Genomic DNA, 25,136 nt, shown 5'->3' on the forward strand with positions numbered 1-25,136 from the left:
CGCGAAGGGGAAGCACACTGCAGAGGAACGCTGGGGAATTGATTTTTTTCTCTCTCTCATGATTTCCCAGAATACCACGAGACTGTTTGTGCACGTGTTTAATCCGATTCAACACGCGCACCGCTGGGCGAACTTGTTATTAGCAGCACTTAGTTTACACCCGTGCACTTTCTTGCCACGGACGGTGGCTCCTCGTGGACGTGCCTGTTGACGAGCGAGGTAATCATTTCATAATCATAAATAATGCTCCGTCTTGTGTCCGCAGGGCGAGGAGGCTGTTGCGCCACCGCTGGAACTGAAGACAGCTTTAAATAAAAGCAAGTCCTTGCAGAAGGTAAACGCACACACACACACACACACACACACACACACACACACACACACACACACACACACACACACACACACAAGACTCCGGTCCCTGCGTGTGCCAGTGAGTGCTGTATTGGATCGGCTTAATAATCAACTCAAAGCAGTGGGGTTGTCTTGTTTGTGTACTGTATTTGTGCAGTGTTTATGTGCGGGCTAAGAGGGCGGGGGGGTGGGTGGGGGGGGGCGGACAGGTGCACTGACAGCTGCTGATTAGAGACCAGCATGGCGAGCGATAAAAGGGACAGCCCCCCCCCCCTTTAAAGGTCACAGTGGAGTTAGTCGGTTGTGTGATAAGTGGTTTGAAATCATGTTGCGCCGTTGACGAGCTCGTAGGAAATGAGGTTGCTGAATGTGGTGTTCGTACATGTCGACGTTTTGTTCGGGAAAGTAACACCTTGTTCACCAAACGAGAGGAGGGAGGTCGAGCTGTCGTTGGCATCTCAGCCATTCTGGTGGATATCTGGATATCTGGTGTTTGCTCCTCTCACCCGTCTCCCTATCGGAGCAGCTTCTGAGGCCTGCAGGATGTGAACCTTTGGCTGGTGAGGCAGAGCAGGACTGTGTGTGTGTGTGTGTGTGTGTGTGTGTGTGCGTGTGTGTGTGTGTGTTGTTCACGCTCCAGGAGCTCAGGGTTTCAGAGGAGAGGCGTGTGTCTGTTTTCTGTCTCCCAACGGCTTCATCCTCGCCGTCATCTCTCTGTCTCCGTCTATTTTTCGTCTGTCTCTATCGCGTCCTCACCGTCTCCCTCGCTGCCGCCGTCGGCACGTTGCGACTCGCGGGTCAAACGACGGTTGTTTCCATATTCTTATTTCCATGAACACATGCTGATGGCTGATATTTAAACAAAATGCAAAACTGTTCAGATATTTCTTTAAACAGCGTTGTATAAAACGGTGAATCCTACGACTCTGCTTTTAACTCAGAATGAATTCCCAAAGACAAACAGTTCAGCATTGAGCAACAGCCCAATAAAAAAATGTAATAAATCAAATTATATCCAGGACAGACAGGTTGATGGCACTTCCCTGCAGCGTCTCCGTGGAGTTTTGGGAAAAAGCGAAAGCAGCGGTAACCGTCGTTACCGTCGGCGACGGCTGCGGGACTTCAGCCGGGTTCGTTCCCCCCTCGTTGCCTCACCGCCGCGACACGTTAACCAGCCTACACGCCCTCTTTTATGTGATCCAGACAATTACCCCCACATTTGGAAAACAGACTTGGAGCAAATTGAAGTGGTGGATTCCTGTTGCTGCTGTTTATCTGGAGTGCATTCTCCACATAGTCAGGTCCCTCATTGCACCGCAGCAGCCCCCCCCCCCCCCACTCCACCAGCTCCAGATGTGAGATCAGCCCCGAAAAAAAAAGTCCTCCACACGGTTATGGAGTCGCTGTTAATGTGGCAAAAAATCGTCCCGATGATTGACACAACTTCCCGATGTGATTTTGCGTCGCGAATGCAGAAATCCCTGTAGCAGCTTGTGGGATTACTGTGTCTTAGCGCAACAGACTCTAATGTTTGTGTGTGTGTGTGTGTGAGGAAGGTGCTCATGTTTGTGTCCAGTTCAACCAGCTATACTTTATAAACAATACATTCATCGTTGATTGATACAACGCTTTTCTTACGGCCAATTTATTCGGACCCGATGACATCCAACGCCCCAGAGGAGTGCCTCCTCTTTGGAGCATCCTCAGACGCCCGAAACACGCTCTGGGCTTCCAAATGCTGTGGACTCCTGCTGGACTTCATTTGAATTTTTGACACATGAATCCGTGTCAGGGAGAGACGGAACGCATCACGCAGTCACTCTTGTAATGCGTCCCGTTCGACCCTCCTGTAAATGCCTCGGCTTTTTAAATTGCCTTAGTTTCCAGCCTGTTGAGGTTTCTTTATTTAATCCAGTGTTGAGAATAAACAAGTGGATTCACCAGTTGGACCCACGGAAAGGTCGTGTGCAGATTTATGCTGGGATGTAATAGTTCCCTTGACTGCGTTTATTGCTTACCGGTACTTTAAAAAAAAAAGAAGAAAAAAAAAAAAGTCATTTATTTATATCAGCATCAAGCTGAAAATTGCCTTGTATTAGTATTAGGCCTGGTAAGCTTCTAATTCTGTGGCATTTGCAGCTGGCTGTGTTTTCATGCATATATAACACTTTGATTCTTAAGGGCCCCCTTTAATCGCTTACGCCGAGCTCGGGACATAATAAACAACTCGCCGCGGCGAAAGTGCCACATGGGGGAGATTTCCTTGAAGAAAAAGTTAACCGCCTCTGTCGGCGGCGGCGGTTTTTGTTGCCATGTTTTCTTTTAATGCACCGCGAGTACCGTAATCTACTCTCGGAGCTCGGGGGGGGGGGGGGCCGCTGTAGTTAAAAAAGCAGCGACAGTCGGTGTGAAAATGAAAAATGATCGTAGAGGCAAGGCCGAGCCGTAAAGCGGCCCTTTTTTTGTTTTCTTCCTCCCCTGTCGATTGAGATCACAGGATGCGTCAAAGCCTTCTAAACACCCTCGCCGGGCCGCCGTCATGCTCTCCCTATCTGATGCTCTCAGCTGCTATCAGAACGCACACACACACACACACACACACTGGCAGATCGCCCTGCTCCTCTGTATTGTCTCGCTAAACAGGTTTGCCGCCTTTAACTGCACGCCTCATGCCTGAGTGCAATATGTCACACAATAGAGCAACATTCCTGTTGTTTTCTCTCTTGCGTCCCCAACAAGTTTTCACGTGAGTTATGGTTCCCGGCGCGGAGCCAGAAAAAGAATTCCCCCGCTGACAACCCGATCGCAGATGTGTTATCTGGAAGCTTTACTTAAAATATAGTGGTAAAAAAAAAAACGCGGTTTGGCAAGTTTCAATCTATTTTTCTATCAGCGCGCTTTCTTCCGGTCCGAGTCGTGTCGACGGTCGTCTGAACTCCGGAGCGAGGAGCTTTGATAACGTCTTCCCGCCACCAGGTGCACGCGGCTAACGTGACGCAGCCCTCGTGTGAGATTGACCGAGGCGACGGGAAGTAAGCAAATTCCACCCGAGATGAGTTGTTTTTACGGCGAGATGAAAAGAAAATCACAAAAGTGAGAAAAACAGTTCTTTTTTTTTTTTTTTAGCTTTGGCCTTGTGTCTCCGCTTCAGAAAAGATGAAATGGAACGAACAACGTGGATTGATTTGTTGACTCTGACTCTGCAGAGGTCTTTTGTATTTTAACCGAGGCCGGCATCTGTCCCAACTGCCTTTATTGCAAAACAATATACTGGACCATAACTGGTGAGATATCAAATATATACTGCCCTCCACTCCCCAAAACAACACTATACATTTATATATATTACGACACATTATGTTTGTGGTTTCCAGACTCGAGAAAGTCTCTGACTATGTAAGGAAATAAAAATAAATAAGGAGAAAAAAAAAAAAGTTTCCTACAAGTCTTTCTTGTTTGGATAGTTTGTTGCAATCACTTCACGTCATGGTAAATATCACTTTGGCAGTCCGTTGCTTTCTCCATTTATTTTAGAAAACAAATCCCTTTTAGGGATAAAGCACCTGGTGGGGCTACTTAATGGAATGGCTTCAGCCCTACGCAAATAAACAGCTTGCGTTTTTCAGTGTGAGATGAGGAATGAGGCTGAGAGGGAGAGAGACAAAGAGTCAACATGTGGAGGGGACAGAAAGGGGAGAAGTTGCACGTCCGCTTCCAACTGTAGTTGACTATGAATTTGAATTGTACGTTTGTAGAAATGCATGAGAACGTTGAACCCATGAGAACGTTGAACCTGGGTGAGACGTCACGCTGAGGAAGTCCACCAGTGAGTCAGCAGTAGGAGTCATACGGGCTGGAAAACACTGTATATGAGTCTTTGTTTCCCCCACTTGCACATCCAAAAACGTTGCACTCTCGCCTTTTCTTAACCTGGAGGAGAGAACGTGGCAACCACAGCCGGAGACGAGAGGTCGACCAGTGACCAGCGACTCGTAGAGCAGAGTGGATATCTCTTAAATATCTGGACATGCTGTAGAAATGAGTCAGAAATGGAGCTTTTGAAACCAGGCATGTCAAATAGTATCGGAGTTATTTCACTCTGCCCGCCGCTCCGATTCACATTATATATTGTGAACAATTGGTCCCCACTCATTCTCTTGTTGGGATTGTCTGGAGGATGTTCACATATTTTGAATACCAGAATTAAACAGCCAAATGAAACATTGTTTCTTGTATCAGATACATTTGAAAGTTCGGTTTATGGAAATGTCATCGTCCACATTGGCATTGTGCTCATTCTTAACACCGGTTGGGTATTACCCAAAATGTGACTGTTTGAATGGAATATTAAAGCCTTGAATGTATTGAAAGTCTGCATTGAATGGCCACTCAAATAAATAAGCAATACTTATATTCTTATTAACAAATACTTCCCGCACTAAAGGCGGAGTTGACTCCTCGAAAACCATCTCTGCGTGTCGTTGGGCTACGCTAGCGGGTCAGTTAGCGAGCTACTGCTGTTCACTCAGTTCACTTTATTCAAAATACGTATTTGTACCGTTAACATGTTTCATAATGTTCTGCTCACTGCTTGTTGGAGCAGGTTATACTCTGAATAGAGAGGGGATGCGATGGAAGCTCGGACTCTCCGGCTCTTTGTTCCCTTAAAGGTCAGCAACGTCAACACGGTGGGATAACGATGCTAATTTACACGTCAGGGTTCAGCAAATATCAACTCAACATGAGACATTTGGTTCAGCTTGAACTGAATTCATTTTGTCGAGAAGGTTTTTTGTTTTGAAATCATAACTTTGCCCGTAGTGTTGGATTTGAACCACTTTGAACGCATCAGACGTTCTCAGAATTCAGCTCGATTCTTCAACAGAATAAAAGGGTTTGTATGAAAAGCGAGAGTAGTTTCCTTCAAATATGGTATTGGAAAAAAAACCAAAAAAAATTTGGAGGCATGTTTGCTGGCATAAAAAATAATTGATGCTCAACTTGATTGTGTTTCAGTGTAGCCACATCTATTTCTTCCCATGTTTCTGTATACAGGGTTCGCAAGGGTCCTTAAAAGGCATTGAAATAATTTATCTAAAAATGGCAAAAGTCTTAAAACTGCTACGACATGGGACGTAGGGTTTTATGAATTGTTTTTTCCCCTTACAGATGTCTGCTAGCTAGCGACAACATGGGTGCAAATTCAATGAAAGTTGTCTGTTCAACCAAAGCACGATGAGAACCAAGGGAGTTGAACCTCTTTGTGCAAACTGTACGCCGTGTGTACCCTCAGCCTGAGAAACATGAAGCTTCCAGCTTTGTGTCTTTGAAGGTTGATTCAGCCACTGTTGAGAGTTTTATTTCATGCAGTGCAGCTCGCATCTGTGAGAGACGTTGAATTTGCGGCTGGAGGGCCAAACTAAAGAGGGAAATGTGCCTTTTTCTAATTCAGCCGCCTTCCTGTGGACGCGGCCCGGAGTGGCACTCTGAGAGCGAGAGGCTATTGCTTTCCAAATGTGGCTTTATTTATGTAATCAAATGAAAAAAGGTGGAGGCGTTTTTTTTTTGAACTGCTATTTATTTACAGTTTTCCTCTTTTGCTCTGTTTTTGGCCAGTGTTTTCATAAACAACGTCTCTCTGGCCGACCAGCAAACACACAGAGCTGCTCAGTGCGCTGAAAACAGGAATGACAAACGCCATTAGCTGAAAAATTTCCATCTCATTGCAACTATGTTATTGTTTACTTTACCATACGCGTCCTAATATGGTTACCTCCTTGTCAGAGCGGTGCCGGAGCCCAGCCGAGGGGCCCCTCTCGCAGGGGGACGCTTTCAGCTGCCACTTAGACAATAAGAAACAAATGTCACAGCTCGGCAAAAAAGCCTGGCTTTTCACAGCCTTACAGTACTCGGCTCCCGTGTGATATTTATCTACCCTGCTATGTTAGATGCCCTCCCCTCTCCCTCTCTCTCTCTGCTGATCTCCCCCCCCCCTTCCTTCTGTCTTTCTTTGTCCGTCTCTATCTCCATCGATCTCCCTGGTCCCTGTCCCGGTGTTGGCTGTGTGCAGGTTGACTGATGGGCCTCTGTTTGCTGTGTTAAAGTTATTTATCAGGGGGCGGGGTGATGTGTTTGGAGTGGCCGCATGCCCTCCTCCTCCTCCTCCTCCTCCTCCTCCTCCGACCACGTTAGCTCAGTGAAAAAGCCTGCGGACACGTTGGCTCTTTTGTTCTGAAGTTCGTCGTTGTGCGTACGTGTTGCTTGTTACTGCGGATTGAATAAAGTGGTCGTTTAAACCGATGATGTCCAGGAAAGTTGTAAGCAACAGCAACTGGAAATGAGCACAAGTGAGAAGTGTTATCAGTTCTAAAATCTGAATAAAATCTCATCAAAATCGTAAAAAGTGGGCGTTGCTCAAACTGGCAATCCCGCGGGAGCGTTCTCCGTGGACCGGCGGCATTAAGGCCGTTAGGCTTCAGGGTCAGCCCGCCTCCCCGCGGGTTCGTCCGGCAGGAGGTGGAAACGGGGTTCTTTCAGATGCACGATGGGCTTTCTTTTCCCCAGTTGGTGGAGGATGACGGCAGCCTCACCTCAATCCTAAAATCCTCACGTTTATGATATTTGCCCAGTATTATCTGTGCCTGCGGATGAAGGGGAGGACGGAGCATGAGGAATGTAGAAGGTCAGGCTGCGTGATTTACACAGCGCAGAGCCAGAGAATCCTTGGGAAAATACTTGGGCCGGGATCAAACAAGACTTTATGTGATATGTTCTTAACACTGACCTTTAAATTCATGCCTTTCGCTGCTACTCTTTGGCAAATGATGCAATGGACATAAAACTATTTGTAGGTAACCAACAAAAGAAATCGCTGCGAGTTAAAGCAATCATTGTTTTGTTGTTCAAATTACTTTATTTCTCTCAAAATTTCAAATGTCATTATTATTTGTCTTTAATCATTGATTTGCACCTTATTGACAATAGAGCGGCGTGTAAATACACATTCTGAGTCACAGCGACCTTAATGTTGGTGAAGCGTGTTGCAAACAGAAGGAGCTGTAAATAAGTGCTGCAATAGTTGTCGGTGAACTTACGATGATAAAGTTCCGTCATGTCACGCTCTTAGTTTGGAGCGCAGTTCAAACGAACATACGGTCAATTATTTGTTTTACTATTTGCTCGGGTTTAACCATTACTTCCACTCCATTGCAGGCATATTTAGTTGAGAAGCTCATGGCGCTGACCTTTTTTATTTTTTGTTGTTTTTATGATCCGAGGGGGGAAAAGAATAAACCCTGTTTGACGTTAATGAACTTTGTGAAAGGCTTGTTCACCGGCTTCAAGGTCAGTTTCTGAGAAGGGCGGCAGGTTTCCCTCGTAAACATACTTTCAGGCAAAGACGTGTAAACACTGTAAGCGTATACAGGTGGAGCGGCTGGAGTATTTTCCTGTTTCCTCTCTGTTTGTTCTCGCCGACCTTTCCCCTTGTGACACACGCAGAAAGGCTGTTGTCTGCATATGTGTTTATTTCTCCAAGCACTTTAAAGTGAAACAACAACAAAAGAGGAGAAACTGGACAGGTAGAAAGCGTAGTGATGTGCGGCTCACAGTGTAGAGCTGAGAGAGCAGAGATAGCAAGGCAGGGGGGGGTGTAGCGCAGTGGTGGAGAAATACAATGTATGTTGCCGGCTGCTAGCCGTGAAGGTGCATTTGGACTACGTATGCTTTAATTAGAAGTGAGATATTAGCATTTCATCGGGCTTTATGCCGGGGCGAGGGGATCGGCCGGCCACCGCGCCTTCATTAGCCGGCTTCTCTGTGTAATGAGTGCCAGCTATTGGATCAACCTGACTGCAAATTATACGTGTGTGTGTGTGTGCGTTCAACAACAGTCAAGACAGTCGGAGCGGAGGTGTTTTCTGTGATATGGAAGCCTCCCCTAAGCCTCCGGGCTGCGGCTCCATTCTCAGAATCAGGCGTGAAGTGATTAGTATTTTATTGATGAGCTCCCGAAGTGGCAAGTGTGGGAAATTGGATCTTTGATCTCCCGGAGTTTGGGAAATATATCCTGAGAGTGTGGAGCTCTCCAGGTAACACCCCCCCCCCCCCCCCCCCCCTCATCCTACCAGCATCACATCTCACACACACACACACACACACACACACACGGACGGACAGACAGGCGTGCCGTTTGGGTGGGATATTCCTCCCTCTTCTCCAAAAGCACATATTTGTTTTGGATGTTTTTCAAACGGCGAGTCTACACGGCGATTACAGATGTTCATTAACAAAATTGCGTATTTGTTTTCAACTTTAACCAATCACTTTGATATGCTAATTACAGTGTAATTTAATTTGAGCCCCGTAATGATGATGCCGTTATTATGGACATAAATGATGCAGTTAAGCTGAGAGTAATCTCATTTGCATACCGTACATGCCAGTAAATTAAGCCCTTTCCTGCGTCGCTTCGGCTTTAATTTTCCGCCCCTTTTCACGCAGCATCGCTCAGCATCCCGGATGCCTAATAGCAGGCCAGCGTGTTTGATGTGGCCCGCTTCCCCGCGCCGACTCCAGTCGCAATATGGAACACATAAAGGCTCTCATTATAAATCTAAGTGCTCTTTTAAGAACTTGGCATTAATAAGCAGCTAAGCTATTCATACTTGTAATATTGATACACACAACAAAAACAGTTTTGTCCCTCGCCGTAATCATCTGCATCTGAGAAATACAAACTATCGCGGGTGTGATAACGATGTACCCGGGACCGGTTAAACAGCCCTTAATCATATTGTATGTGTCATTTCCTGTGTGTTGATCAGAGATATCTTCAAAGAGGTGTATTCTGATATTCCTCCTTTGAGAGAAAAACATGAAGGGCATTTCTTTTACTTTATCTCCTCACAAAAAAACCCCCCAAAAACTAATTGAAAAATATCACCTTATCAAATGTTTAGAGCAAACAACTTGCTCCTTTTCTTCTTCTTTTTTGATGTCGGTATAAAAGAGGCATATTTCTGACACGGCCTTGATGAAAAGCGCTCCCGTGTCTTCATTAGAGAAGCAGCAGCTCACGGGCGTCTGATTGCCTGATGTTTGCAGTGAGACGGTAAACATGTTTGTCACACAGGGGCGTATTTATGCTGATCAAACACGCGGGAGAGAGGCCCGCGATGTGAATGCTAAGGACTCTGGCTCTGCGGCTCTACCGGAGAGCTGCCCCTCGCGTCCGCGTCCTGAAGGTGGACTCGGAGGCCGGTTTTTATGGACTCGCAACACTGACAATACAATTGCCCTTCACCGAGAATGCTCCTCCGTTTCCCTACCATAAAGAATATCATTTTATTTTCTTCTGCCAGCCAATTTTCTCTGTTAGCCTCTAATTGGCGACATAAATCTCGGCCGTTGAGGGTGAGAAATGTTGCGGTGTCACACAGTGTAATCTTCACCCTTATTTACCAATTCATTAAGATTCATTGATGCAGGATTGGTGAGAGGAAATGACAACATAAATCAGGCCTCCAACATAATGACCCTAATCAGTTGGGAATTGCAGAAAATGTCATGATGAACTATGTCCTTGTATTAGTGCCACTGTACATTGTCATTGTGCTGCTTTATGAGTGGGACGCATCCTCCTGACATGGGCTGTATTTAACCCAAAAAAAAAAAAAAAGTTGTTAAAACCTGATTCCATTAAAACGCAGAAATTCATGCAAGGTCTTTTGGTATTTAGCCCCTTCGCCCTTTATCTTCAGTTTAACTGCTTAATGGAAGCCACAAACTCCCTCCCTGTTTAACCCTCTCCGTGCTCTCCCCGAGAAGCCGAGGCTTTTAAAATAATAACACGCTTCTTAGGCTGAAACGACCCCGGTACCGCGAGGAGGAAGGATTGCTCCTTCAGGAGCAAGCAAGGAGGGGTCAATGGGTAAGACCACTCCCATACCAATGACGGGGAATCGGATGACTGATGGCAAAACGGGCTGCTGCCATTTCAGATATTCCAACTCTCACTGAGCACTAACAGCCGGTGAGATACGACTGACATAGAATAACCACTGCACTTCCATGTGTGAAGACCTTTGCACACCGGTAGGGATGGGCATCGGTAGGATTTTATCACTACTCGTACTCTTATCGGTTCTTTTTGATTATATTCTGAGGAGGGGGGGGAAAATAATCATGTGTCTATACAAGTAGTCTTTCTTGAGCAGCAATGCAATAAGTTGCCAAATGCTCCGGGTGAATTTTAGTTCCCGTCGAAAGGATTAATAAAGTCGACATAACAGGGGATAGGCCACACCCCCCGCGGCTTCCTTCAGTCACATGGCACGGCACCGAGAGAGGAATCCTAATGAATGCACCGCACTCAGTCAGTGTGCACTGCAGCGAGTTGACGGCACCTCTAACAATATTGTCCTCTCTTTGCGTAGGTGCGCAGTATTAATTAGACGAGTTCGTTAAGGCCAACCTTGGTTTTCCCAGGAAAATGCGTCTGACACACCCCCCAGAAACCCCCAGGGGAACAGCCCTTACATGAATTCTAGTAAAAGATGATTAAAAATATATGACACACTTTAAGTAATGTTAAAACAATAAGTGCTTTTGCGGATCCCATAGGAAGCCCATAGATTAGAGTTGTGTTTTTTTCTCTCCGGGCAGTCAGTGTGACGGGTCTAATTGGTGAGATGAGCTTGAGGGAAGCGACGCCTGCTGTTTCTTTCTTTTCTTTTTTCTTTCCCGCGCTGCATCGAGTGGTCAGAAAGAGACGGCGCCTCGTCTCCTGGTGTCTGTCCTCTCGCTGCAGAGTTAATGGGCACGAGAGCCACATGCGAGCGAGGTTCATCAAAGTCGAATGAAGGAGAAGTCGCTGAGATAATGTGCGGCGAGGCGCTCCTAAAAGAGGCTCCACATCCCGGAATTACTATTCCGTTCATGTGCAACCGGATTCAAACTCATTAGACTTCTCTATTTACTTAGTCTCTATCGGCCCCCGAGTTGCACTAAAAATACCGCGGCCTGCCTTACTTTGGCACATTCCGTCATTGTCTGAGCACAGCGGGCCTTTTTCTTTTTTCACACCGAGGTGTTTCTCGCTCGGAAGGCAAACTGGTTTGTGTATTTCTTTCCGAAATTATGGATCTACTCCTCCTCGTACCCTCTTCTTGTTGTTCATTTATCTGAGCTCGTGGCGCGGTAATAGGTTGGTATTCATGAATCGTAACACTCACCACTTGCTCGGATGCCGAGCCCCCTGTTCCTCGACTGGCGGTGCAGTAATACGGTTTGGGTCGAGATGTCACGCTCGAGGATCGTCCCGACGTGTCGTAAATATGTGTTTGGAGCCCTTGCTCACATTTCATGCCCTCCTTATGAGTGAGTAACTGTGTTTTGGGGACTAAATGGAATCAGTAGGGGGGGGGGGGAGTGGAGACAAAAGGTAGGGGAGCCTCACTGGATGCAGATCCACAGATGGCAAGTTGTTGTATTCATGAAAAATTCATGGTCAAGGTGACGCGCAGCTTTGAAAGTCTCCAACACGACAACTACCTCCCTCGTCTTTCACACTGCAGATTTTTTGGACAATGACGTGTTTGACGTAACAGCTGGAGCGACTCGTGTTCCGTTGAAGTCGCACATAAATCAAGTAATCGAAGCCACGCGCTTTGATTCATGGCGGATAACATCGATGTCCGTTCAATTCCTCCCGAGCCCGCTCTCTTTTCTTTGTTGTTTGTTGTTGTTTACTCCCCGATGTTGCTCTCGGAGCACCTCGGACATCCTTTTGTTATTTGCACAAAGCCGGCAGCTGAATAATTGAACACGGTAAATGTTTAACATGTTTTTTTTTTTTTTTACAAGTTCCTCGCTGCGCTTGTTGTGAGGAGCCGCTGTTTGTTGGGTCTGGAAGGGAAACACTCGGACACACGAGGGGGGGGGGGGGAGGACCGTTTTTTGTCCCCGGTCTCGCCGGCAGCTGCAACACGCCAGCTTTAGCGCATCTTCAGAATGTCAGAAGAATGACTTTTTTTGTTTATCTTGACTGCTGCCTCGCTGTTTATTCTAGCCCCGAGCTGCATCTGCATCGACCTTGATTCCCTAAAGCCCCCCCCCCCCCTCGCCCCTCTCATCCCCTCCCACCACCTGTTTACACTGGGCCTGCTCCGAGTGTCACCTAGGAAATCGGCTGATCACTCCACCTGGTTAACATTAAACGGCTCCTGCGAGGAGGCGTGTTTGTTCATCAACACAAACCCCGCCGCTGCCCCTGTTTACTGTTGCCATGGCAGCAATCACTTATCAAACAAACAAGCCGCGTTGTTTGCCGGCGCGAGTGGTCCGCTCGACACGCCGCACAAGGTCTGGGAAGAACCTGGAAGAACGCCGCCGCTGGTGCAAAGATGTGGGCTTTAACGGTGGAGGCGGCAGGGTGTGTGTGTGTGTGTGTGTGTGTGTCTGCGCTCTCGTACCATATTGTCACAGAAGTCTGGAGATATGCTCTGCTTATCTGTGACTTGGTTGAAGTGGCTGACAAGATTACATGCTTGTTTGGTCTGACTGTGAAGTCTCCTTTGGCAGAATGTCATCCCCGCCGTTCGCTCCGCTCAGCAGAGAGCGGACTGAGAGTTGTCGCCGAGTCCCGATTGAGTCTTTTTTCCGACGGAGGCGGTCCTGTTTCGCAGAAGGCCTCTCGTTTAGCAGACGATACGTAGAAGGACTGGAGGAGCAGAGTTATGGGAAAGCTTATTGGGATTTCGGTTCGTTTCTACTTCTGTCGGACTAGTTTGTTGTCGGGGGAAAAGTGCCGTGGTGATGGATTATTTAACAGCTCGTGTTGGTCTTTTGACTTTTCCCTCGCAACAGGAGCCAAAATACAGCAGAACACAAGACTCTTGAAGAAAACCTTGAAACCTTGAGGTTCTGTTTTTTTCTTCTTATTTTGCACCATCGGTACACACCGGTGTGCTGTCTAGTCTAGCGACCAGGGCCAGAACCTAAACAGCTCTTAAGTTGAACCTCTTCCCATTGTCTCATCCTCGCCGCGTCTTTATCTGCCGCCCGGGACGATGTTGTGCTTTTGTTGTGCGCTCGTGTAAACAAGGGCCGCGTGAGAACCCGGCGGATCGGAGCAGGTGGCCGCCGAGGCTTTACTGTCGTGAGCGTTAAAGAAAAACAGAACACGGCGGAGGGCCAGAGCACAGCTGCGCGGGGCCGACCCTACCTTGAATCCACTGCTGACTTGTGTGAGCTGTTGGATTCCAGGCAAGCATGACGGGGGGGGGGGATTAGGTTTCTGTTAGGAGGCGAGGCCGGGCTGATGAGCTCTGGCCGCCGGCTGTTGTTGACCTTCAACCTGTCTGGTCAGGTGGGAGACACATGTGACTCTTGTTTGTACTGTACTCCCCACAAAACAGACTGTAAACAAACAGAAACGCTGACCTTTTTTTTCTTCAATGTTTGTTCCAAACACTTGTTTTGTTTTGCAAGTTTGAGTCATCGCAGACGAGGCGATCCCCCCCCGAGCAAAGGGACAATAAATAGACAGATAAACATGCGCGGGGGCCCCGAGTCACGTGGCCCAGTTGCCCGGGCCCCAGCTGATGACGGCGTGTCACCGCCTCACTTCCTCACAGATTAACATTGTTATCAGCACAACTCTCTCATAAGGCGCTTTCCTATCTTCTTGATATTTATGATGGATAATGCCCATTTTCCATTTTTTTTTTGTCCGCTCGCGATATTGCAGCTTTGAATTATTCTGTGGTTGAAATTAATGAGAAAGTAGATTTATGGGTTTCATTTGTTTGTCAATTCGAAAATTAATTGGGTGTTAATTTTAGCCATCCCCTCATCAGTGCCGGTTCCAAGCATGCGCGCATTACTTTGCATTCATTGTGGCCTCTTCCCTCCTTTATTGTGGGTCACTAGTTTTGCATACATTAAAATATCCCCGCGGCTCATTCTCCTGATTACTTTCGGAGATGCCGTGCATTTGGAAATTTACGCCGTTCCGTTATAATTATGAAAATTCTGCATGGAATGACAGTGCATGTATAATAGCCATTACTCCCCCCCCCCACCCCCTCTTCCCTTTTATGTAGCTTTGAAAAAAAAAAACAGGCCCTTCTTTTATTTTTCTGCATCTGGACAAAAAACAAAACAGCATTTTATTTGAAAAATAAGTGGCGGTGAATAACGTCAGCCCATGCTTTATTTCAAATGGCATTTAATTTCGCCCCGCGATTCTAATTGGTGAAGGGGGGGGGGGGGGGGGCGGTGCGAGCAGAGGCCTGTAGATGGAGCCGTGGCTGGCTGCGTCCCATTCCTCTTGCTCACTCCTTGTTTAGAAAATCCCATTATGGAGGGAGGCCGCGCCAGACTGGAGGGGTGAGCCGGGTCAACATCTGTCTGGAGGGAGAGAGGGGAGGGTGGGGGGGGGAGCGGCTCCAGCCCCGGCCCAGAGAACGGGGGGGCCTGTAGTGCCGAGCCCAAAGCCGCTCAGACAGGCCCCTGAGTGCGGGGGCGTCGTGACACACAACTGAACCGGCACAGTGTCGGATGACTCACTCGGATATGCTTCTTGAGAGGGTGGCTTCTACGGAGGGAGGGAGGGAGGGAGGGGGGGGGGGACATAAACCTTAGTGGACTCTGGGTTCTGGTTCTGGTTCAGCTCACCGAAGTCCACGACCGCTACGGATGATACCGAGCTGGGAGACTGTCCCAGAACTATGATTACAGAGCTGTTTATTTCTCATAATAATGCCATGGCGAGATTATGATCCCACCTATGCGCCGTAAATATTCTTCTGTGACAAGTCGTCAGCCTCAATTTCCTCTCTGTCAGCCTGAGTGTGTGTCCCCACGGTGGCTGTCGCGTGTGAGTCTGCATCTTGTTTGGATCTGGACCTCTGGAGACACTGGTGCCCGGGTAGTTGAGCCCATATTAACCGGCGACGGCCCCTCCTATTACACGCCTTAAACGCAACACCATAAATCTGCGTTTAGTTCCATTTTCACCTTCCTTCATGATGAGGCCCGGTGTTTTAAAGGCATTTATTCTGCTTCATATAAATAATTAATCAGCCAAGTTAATTCGCTTCTGCCCGACTTGGTCAGCTTCATTAACCGCCCCGGAATTGGGAGGCTAGACGCCGAGGCACACACACACACACACACACACACACACACACACACACACACACACACACACAAAATGCTCCAGCGTCACTGGCACTCTCATCCCAAGAGAGACAGAGGGGGGTGGGGGGGTGGGGCATCATGTCTGTCTGGCTTTTGTGTATCCAAAAGCAGAACAGAGGTTGTAAAATGTGAGCCGTGTATTCACATCCCGTGAAATCACATGACACGAGTACACGGCCTGTATTTGTATGTTGTTCCTTTGAGTTACATTAAGTTATGAAAGACAATATTTTTGTACCCACCAACTCCAAGGGGGTTTATTTATGTTCAGTATTTTGGTGTTAATTGAGCGCCCCTGAAGGAATTGACTGTTTTCGCTCGGCCTTGAATCGGAGGTTTCTCATGGAGATCCTTTGGCAGGCCTCACACACTCGCCCTGTTTCCCATTAAAAAGCCATTCTGCTGTGGTTCTTCTGGGAGCCATGCGAGTAAATATATCCATTTCCATAGAAAGTGTTTTGTTTTGGAGGCTCAGTGTTTTCTTGGGCTCCTCTGCTCTCACTCAACGCAGGTTGGGTTCCTCTCCCGATGTGCGGCGGACCCCCCCCCCCCCCCCCCCCCCCACTCTCCACCGCACCCCTGCATTCGCCCCACAACGGAGAACACAAACAAAACCTCGAGTATCGCTCCCTCTCTCCTCCAGCCCAGTGTGGACTTGTCATCTGCAAAGGATCTGCGCCGGGAAAAGGCCAAAACAAAGGAGCGGTTCATTATTTTGCGGAGCGGCGGAGCGGCGGTCTGCGAGAGCGTGTGCATGTGCGTTTGCCTCGCTGCGAATGCCACCAGCAAACAAACAAGAAACCGGGGGGGGGGGGGGGGGAGCACACGGGCCGACAGGGAACCCTGCAATAAAAGTGAAATCGTGTGGGAAGGATGTGACAGATGTTTATAGTTTTGGCCTCGGAGTTGAAACGCGACCTCATCGCCCGCGTGTTTTAACAGCTGCTTCTCCCTGTCCCTGTTTTTCGCTCTCAGGTTTTTTTTTTTAAGTCATGATGCAAGAATCTGGGACGGCGGCGACGAGCAACGGACCGGCCATCCACAACGGAGGCTCGGGCCCGGAGGGCAGGCCCAGGGAGGGGCGACCCGACGGCGCCACGCCGTCGCTGGAGGTGACCGCCGCTGACCTCCTGCAGTTCCAGCAGCACCAGGTAGGCCAGTCCGACCCCTTTCGCACCTGTCTCCGCTTTATACGCCACGTCAACAGCAGGCTTCTCCTCCCCTCTTAAAGTGCCACTTAATATTTAATTCCACCTCAAAGTACATCTAGTACATAAACACATTATTATTATTATTTATGTATATTGAGGCCCTTTCTGAATATTTAAAGAAGGGGAAGTGCTCTCTCTCTGTGTGTGTGTGTGTGATTGTGTTTGGTGTTCGGAACGTGTTTATCGTAGCATGCAGCATCTGCATTCTGGTGAAATATTCATCGCGGCGTTCTGACACATTTTAAGCACGTAGGTGCCGCGGGATTTCGAGGACGGTTAAGAAACCGCGACATCCAATAGGATGACGGCGTTCTCCCCCGGCTCGCTTGTAAACACGCCTCGCGACGCGCGGCTAATGCCGCACTCTTGCCGCTCTGGAAGCCCGGAAAACACATTTTCCCGCCACCTCAGACGTGAGGCAAACGGACAAGCTCTTTCTGTCGGTGTCAGCGTTATGCGCGGCGCGCGACAGCGTGTTTAAGGAAACAACATTGAAAAGATCAGCGTGTCCTGTGCTATGACGGTCTATCCGACAGGACGGGCCGGGGCCGTTGTCACGACGATGCACGGGCTCCGCGCGGCCGCCGTCTGCTGTCACAGCACATCCATCAGCGTCTGCACGGGGAGGGACAACCAGCGCCGGAGAGAGACACGGCACTGTAACGTATAGAGGCGAGGGCGATAATTCGCCATTATCAGTCACCATCTCTCAGCAGAATTGTCATGACAATCGGGGACGATGGGATATTGTGACGCTCGGGATGCTCGGCTCTGTTGTCGGAACTGATGACAACCAGCCGGTTCGTTCATATCTCATTCCAGAGTACGACGCATTCCTCACAAACAGCTCAGCGTTGTGACGTCTCACTCGATGCGATGCGCGGGTCAACGCAGCGATAATCGCTTGTGCACATGCGGTACGCTTTGTCATAAGGAAAAATCATTCATTTTCAAGTGTATCACTTGAATAGTAAGTAACATGACCTCATAAGTGATTACTTTTACATTGTGATTCATCATATGTTTTAATTATTTCCCCCTCTTTTTCTTTAATTGTAGACTAGAGAGATGTACGAGCGCAGGCCAAGATGCCGTCATCTCAGAAGTACGTGCCGAGCGCCTCCGTTAATCACGTTTTGTTCTGGGCATTAAGCGGGACAGTGTCGGAGGGAAGAAGCCCGGTCAGTGATTAGAAGGCGTTCCTGCCATCGCTCCTCGCTCTCAGTGCTTTAGTTCTTCGGGCCTTACCAGACCTCCCACCTCCCACCCGCCTTTTTTTTCTCTTTCCAGCTCAACATGAGCATGTCGTCAGGGAGAAACTCACCGCCATACTGAATTCATCACCGCAGTGGTCACACAAAACCATGGATAAGATTTCAATAACTGCCGGGCCACAGTTGAGTAAACAGTTGCGCTGAAACTTAATTCCTGTTGACTTTTCCCCTCGTTCTTCAGCCAGGGGCACATTCTGATTCGCTCCGCGAGGACAACGGGGTTACAACTGTTTGATGAATTGACACAGAGGGGGGAGAGAGAGACACAGAGACAGAGGGGGGAGAGAGAGACACAGAGACAGAGGGGGGAGAGAGAAGAGTGTCATGGATGTGCACTTGACACCAAGAAGGGATGGAAATTTCCGTGGCCCGCGGTTGGAGCTGAAACAGAAGGGAGGCGTATTAATTGTTGCGTGTGATGATGGGGACGGAGGAGAGAGACGTCTCACTCTCGGCTCCCCGGCGCTGGGCTCTGATAGGCTCCTCACCAGGGGTAGTGTTACTGGGAAAAGGCAGGCAGTCTTTTTATTCTCCCATTAGACGAACCCAGGATTTTCACTCATGCACCATGAACCATGTTAATTGTCCCCGGGGCATTACGATCTCCGCTCAATTACTTGATAACTTTTTTACTTTTGTGGTGTTTCACAGTCTGTCTTTTAAGTTTTTTTGATTTGCAGCTGGCACTAATACGCTTCGAACTGACACACCGAAGTTTTTTGCTGCATTCTTTGTTCTCCACAACATCCAAGATGCTATTACCCCCCCCCCCCCCACCACCACCACCACCCCCCCACCCTTTAGGTGATGCAGAAATCAATCTAAAAATCTTCCCCCGACTCAAAGCGCAAATGTTCGAGAGTCCCCTGAGTGAGCGGGCAACAACAAACCTGGCAGTGGCATATCATTTATTCTTATTAGGGAACATAACTATGAAAGACAGTCCTCATTAATAAAGATGGGGGATGAAATAATTGTAATCTGTTTGATCATCTTGATCCTGACAGGGGAATTCATCTTGTGGACTAGTCAGATTTGGGGGAAGTGGACCATAAGCTTGATTTAAGCATCTCTATTAGTAAGTCAAATGTTGTTTGTTCAGAAGGGAGGATGAGAAGAAGGCCTCTCCTCTTTCTTCTGCTGTGGACGCGACGCACATTTCACTTTTTGAGGAACTCAAAGTGATATCGGTTGTGTCGTAACCGGTTAGTTGCTTATAAACCTTTTGTTGTGCGTCCTGTAGTTTTCTTTTTTTTTTCTCCAGCCTGCGCTCAGTTGTCTGCAGCTGCTTGTGTATAATATATGAGCATCTCCTTTTTTTAGATGCACGAATATCGCATCTTTTTTTCATATGTGTTGTTTTCTTTTGCCCCAGAACCCGAGTGTGTTTGTTCTCTGTGTGTGTGTGTTTTGTAGAAGTTGTGGTTTTAACGTTGTCCTCATGAGGAAGTGAAGATTACTGCAGGAGAGCAAACACAAACAACAGCATGAAAGAGGGGTGTTTGTGCAATAACCTGTTTTCTGATTTAAATGATTTTGCAACAGGAAGCCGTGTTGCCGTGGCAGTCGAACAAACACACGGTGACAACAACGACATGGGGGGGGGGGGGGACTCTGCGTTCACTTTGCAGCTGCTGTCTTCAGCATTCCTCCTGTGATATATTCGCTCAATTTCTGCAAAGCATTCATAACATCTCACACGTTTAACCGTGCAATACATTCCTTCACTTGATATTTGGTTCAACTGATACAACCGAGCATGAAATATTAATTTCCTGTCTTTTAGAAGAGCCCTTTTAATCAAGCTGGAGAGATTTCTAAAACACCCGGCTGCCTCTTCCTCTCAGCGCTGCTGTGCAGATCAACCCAACGGCATCTCAACAGAATAAGAAACCAAACGGGGGGATGAATAATCTTCTTTTGTTGCACACACATCCATAAAGTCTTGCTTTGTCCATCAAGCGCCTTTTTAAATCTGTGTTACGTATCGCAAGATAAGGCCAGCCAATTATGTCTCCACTGGTCCTCCTCCTCTCCGCCCGCGTGGTTGACGTGTCCGACGCGTTGCGTGTTGCAGAGAGGAGAGAGTGACACGCAGAACGGTGGCCACAGGAAGAGCTGAGCGGGGCGCAGGTTTCCTGTTTGCATAATGCAGGGCTTACACGGTCCCTCGTGGAGGCTTGAGAAGGTGGAAATGCACGTCTTTGCCACCGTTGCCGAGCTCGGCTTCGGCGGCCAGAGGAGGGGGGGGGGGGGGTGCTCGATGACGAGAGCTCGGGACACCCAGAGACACACACGCAGGTGTGCAGTACACATATAAACACATGCGTGGCTCGGACATAAACGGAGGCCCAAAGGCCCGCTTGTTTATGGCGTCCAGTACCACATTACGGGCTGATGGTCAGACTGAAGGGGGGGGGGGGGGGGGGGGGGAGCATTCGCTGCCTCAGATCTCAGCTAATTGCACTCTGCCGCAGAGCTGAGGGCAAGAGAGAGTAAGAGTGAGAGTGCTACGCTCAGATTAAAATACGCCGTTTCACCGCGCTTTTTCAACTGAACTCCTGCCAGAGTATCTCTGTGTTTTGCTCCGCTGCGGAATTCCTACACCTGCGCAGCGCTGACTATTTGACACGTGTAGTAACTCCATCTTTGCTCCGATAGCTGCGGTGCGTTATCCGTGTAACCCACTCGCACGTCTACAGGTCGTGCAAGCGTGCATCCCCCCCCGCGCTCCTCCGTCTCTCCCAGCTCTCAGGTATCTTCATGTCTACTGTTCATATTGTCACAGGAGGCTCAGCACCGGCTCCAACTTATTGGAAAATCTGGCGGAGAGGATAACATCAGTGTTATGACACTGCATATTGCCCTAAATTGCTTTATTGGTAAAATGATAGTGCTCGTCCAATTTGAATAATTTTATGGAATCCCTCACTGAACAGTTTAATTATGTTATCACACAACTGGCAACATCTGTCTTTATACCACAGCACATGACAGTTTTATTACAGGCTGAATTTCTTTGCTGGTTCTGGCAATTGATGTGTGATCTGATTAATAATCACACAGATGGAGGTGAAAATTGAACACTGCTATGTCGGGGTGGAAAAGGGGGGGGGGGGTAATTATTAAAGGGGGGAAAAACAACCCCTGTGTCACTGGAAATATCACGACTGTTTTCACTCCGGCTTAAGCTCCTCTTGAATCATATTGCTTTTTAAACACAGCTCCGTTTCTTTTTTATCAGAGAAAGAAATCTGTTTAGTCTCGGCACAACTCTCTAAATCCTTTTGTCACCCCGGTTTTGTGAGCGAGGTTTTGGGAGGTAAACCACCCAGCACCTCTCCTTTGTCTTGTGGATGCCTTCCAAGACAGCCAGCGCGTGAACTCATCCGTTTTGTTGAGTCTACCTCCAGCCGCCGCTCTCCGACCGGGAAGAGAGATGAAGCGCGGGTCGCATGTGTGCCAAAGCCATCGGTTAAAATAGTTGACTGTTGCTCGGGTCGACATCCTGTTTACACACCCTGCTTATGTGGGCAGCAGGAGGGGCATCGCAGGAGCTCGCCTCACGTCTCTTTCCAGCGAGAAAGAAAAGGAAGCGGAGAGCGTTTTAACATGCGTCTGAGTAATGTGATTGTTGTACTTTCTACAGTGACGTGATAGCCACCGCCCAGGATTAGGAACACAGGTTCTCCTTTATAGTTTGGTGTAAACATTGCCACAGATTTAGCATTGCACTTCTATAACGTTTCTGTTCTATATATTCCTCTTCCTTGTCAAAACCTGGCGCCTACATTACCCACGATGCAATGCAACTGCAGACAGTTCCAATCGGAGATTCGAGTGTGTTATGCTCGTAGCTGCTCATGTTTTTTTATTTTCATTTTTAAAACGTAGTCGTTTTCAGCCTCAATGGACGCTGACTCAAATGACGTCACTCGAGGCAATTCATCAGACTTCACACGGCTCTCTCTCTGGAGCCCCAACAGGTTTTATACAGGAACTCTTCAGCACACGTGAACATACTTTGATGTTGTTCACGGCATCAAAGATGGACTTTGTTAGATTTGCTCTTCTATCCGAAGAATCGTTGGAATTTCAGTCCGCTCCGAAACATCACAAGTCAAAGTAAACTCCCAAATATCTTCCTAACTCTTTGATTTTGGTTGGCAATCAATACAATGATAATAAGGAGCGCGTCCGACACAGGCTGGTTGTTCCACAGAGTTCAGCTGGTTAACCCTCCTCTCCATCATCACTTACACTGATGTTGTGTGTACAATTCTGCCTTTGTTAGATTTAGTAGGCAAGACATGAATTTCTAATCATTTGGAGTGTCAATCATGTTGTAGTGTGCATATTTGCATGCCAAAGATGGACAGCGAGGACAGCTAAACAATAGGCAATTTGTAGAAAGTTCAATCATAAGCACACAGTGATAAAAAAAAAAAAAAGCCTGTGCTCACAGTCTCCAGTCCGCTGCCTGTGCCATCAAGCTCCAGCTACACAAACAAACAAACCTCTAAAGGCACCAGCATCACATCACCAAGCAGATTCCTTCTAAAACATAGGAGCTTTAAAGCAACATTGGAAATATTTCAGTGCCGGCGAAGAAACATCGTTGGTCAAATCTGATTGCTGAGGTTTACATCTGAGGACAGTCGCTGAGAAACTCGCGCAATAAAACGATCTGGAAAAGTTTCCACGATGCAAACGATGATACATTTATGAGATTTATTTTGCGTATTACTTCCCCCTAGTGTTAGTCATTGAGGAACCTTTTTAACTGTCATTACTGCTTTTCATACAGTCACATACTGTGCTGATAATCCAGTAACATCTTCATTTTAGTCTGGTTCACATGCTCAAGAGTGCGCAGCAGTGAGATGGCCAATAAGAAGTGTCGTACATTTGTAATCGACCCTCAACAACCCTCTGGCTTCTTGAGGGTTCCATATGTTGGCCCTAATTCCTCCGTCTTTAAGCTCTGATACAGAACGTGTGGATGAGGAAACCCCTCAAAGACGCGTGTGCACGTCTACAAAAACGCCCTCCCGTGTAAACGATGCAAGTGCATGCGGGTATCATCAGGGAACACTGAAGTGGCTCATTGTGTGTGGCGGCCGGATGGTCTTTGATGGCTGCGTGTTTGTGCTGAAGTGGGCAACTCTAAACTTTGAGCAGGTGTCTGAGGCAGCTGGCTGGAGGCAGACAGGGAAACACGTCCGCGTCAGTTCAGTATTAAGTGGCTCAGAGAGAGGCCTCGCCTAGCTGGAGGACTAATGCATCCTCAATGTTTTATTTAAAGTAGTGCCAACAACTGCCTCCGAACGCGCCACATCAAGACGCACACACACACACACACAAACAAAACCCTCACACAGAGTAATTTTGCGCTGTTTAGCTGAACAACTTGTGTGTTTAGTGTTGTAAATAAGTAACCGTTTTAACAGGGCCTCGGGAGACTGTGGTTGGGAAAGTACGCGCTCAGACATGACTGGCTTTAATAGCCATTGTCAAAACACTGTTCCAGCAAGAAGAGAAAAAAAAGAAAGAGCTTTCTTCACCCGATTGGAATGTTTACACTTAGTTGAATAATAATGCCGTTTTGTGGAGAAGCTATTCTTTAAGGATAGCCAATCTGACCCAATTTATTAGGGATAGACTTAAGGATGCACGGCTCCTCCTGGGAAAACATTCAAGCGCATGGCCTATTCATTTTTAATGAGAGCACTGCTTTAAAAAACTTCACAGAATTAATATGTATCGGTGAAGTCTTTCCTGTACAGAAAACTTCAGGGTAATTAATATTCATAGGCTGTGCTTGTTAACACCCCCAATGCTAGTGCAATGTAGATCCAATTAACATAGAATGGACCCCAAGGATTTGGGCAGATAAGGGTTAAATGAGCTATTGAAATTGAAACCGGGACTGTCTCACTCTTAAAACACTTATTTGTTTCAATAAACCGGAATCCTTGTTGCAGATTAAGGCATCTTTTTTTGGAACGTTGTGTACGCGCATGCAAAGCGTCGATGCGTGCGGCGGATTTGTTTAGGTCAATGCGTGTGCACGTGCACGCATACATGCACGCTTGCTTGTATACATGTATGCATTGAGGGGCATCACCTACGCAGCCAGGCTAATGTGAAAGTCCTGTAGGGAGCCCGGCTTTTATATCTTATTCATATTCTCTTGACACAATGCGGGTAACAGACATCCGAGTTGGTTCTTGGCGTCAGCCTGCAGGCCCGGGCCAGGCTGGGTGACGGGGTGGGGGGGGGGATGCTGGGGTTCCATGCGGAGCTCGATGATGTGATGGTAGCAAAACGCCTGTTTCCCACCTGCTGCCGTTTGTTAGCACGCAGACTGCACATATTGCTCCCCAGTGCATCCTGAGACAACTGTGCCCCCCCACCCCCCACCCCCCCACCATGCCTCTGCTCCAAGAGGACTCCAGCTTAAAGAGTAGATTTAAACAGGTGAGCTGACTGATGAAACTGGGATACAGTGGCTTAAGAATTTTTATTTTACCTCACCTTTTACTTTATTTTTCACTGAAGTTAGTTCGGCAAACTAAAACTCCAGCCTGGTAAAAATGACGAGTGTAATAGTATAGTTGTGTATATATTAGTCGTAAACTGAAAACACAACGCAACCACAAAAACACTGCTGGATGGTAGTGTGATAGTCGTAGATATAATTAGTCATTTGCAGCCTTTGCTATTTAGAAACACATTGATGTCCTCGTACCGTCGCTCTGAATAAACCTGTATTCACCCTCTTTCTAAAACGCTAAGATGTAGCGCCTGTCTCTTTAAGCCCACCCTCTCGAAAAGCCAAGTCTCCTCTGATTGGTCAGCGTTTTTAGGTCTTCCACATCTGCGCAGTCGCCGTCTTCATAGTGTCACTGCAGCCGGGGACTCGCTCTGTGTGTGTGTGTGTGTGTGGGTGTGTGTGTGAGAATGACAGAGTTTAGTGACACTTCTACTGACTGATAGTTGTGACATCACAACCCCACCAAAGTCCTGATGGCTCGTTTAAAGACACAGTGTCTAGAAACTGGCTGTGATTGAGCATTTTCATACTTTATTA

The 25,136-nt window shown here is 47.7% G+C and overlaps 1 protein-coding gene across 6 annotated transcripts in view; it reads left to right on the top strand.

Annotated features, from left to right (window-relative positions):
• The first annotated feature begins 265 nt into the window (after nucleotides 1–265).
• The window catches only part of foxp1b (forkhead box P1b), a 95,670-nt gene continuing 70,799 nt past the window's right edge, over nucleotides 266–25,136 (top strand). For all 6 annotated transcript variants that reach the window (XM_079266169.1, XM_079266170.1, XM_079266164.1 and 3 more), the window contains exons 1-2: nucleotides 266–334; nucleotides 16,534–16,709. In XM_079266169.1, the coding sequence (XP_079122295.1) occupies nucleotides 16,551–16,709 (159 nt within the window). In that variant the 5' untranslated portion in view covers nucleotides 266–334; nucleotides 16,534–16,550. The remainder of the gene's footprint in view (nucleotides 335–16,533; nucleotides 16,710–25,136) is intronic.

Source organism: Melanostigma gelatinosum (assembly GCF_949748355.1).
Source record: "Melanostigma gelatinosum genome assembly, chromosome: 3".
In the NCBI taxonomy this organism is placed as follows: domain Eukaryota; kingdom Metazoa; phylum Chordata; class Actinopteri; order Perciformes; family Zoarcidae; genus Melanostigma; species Melanostigma gelatinosum.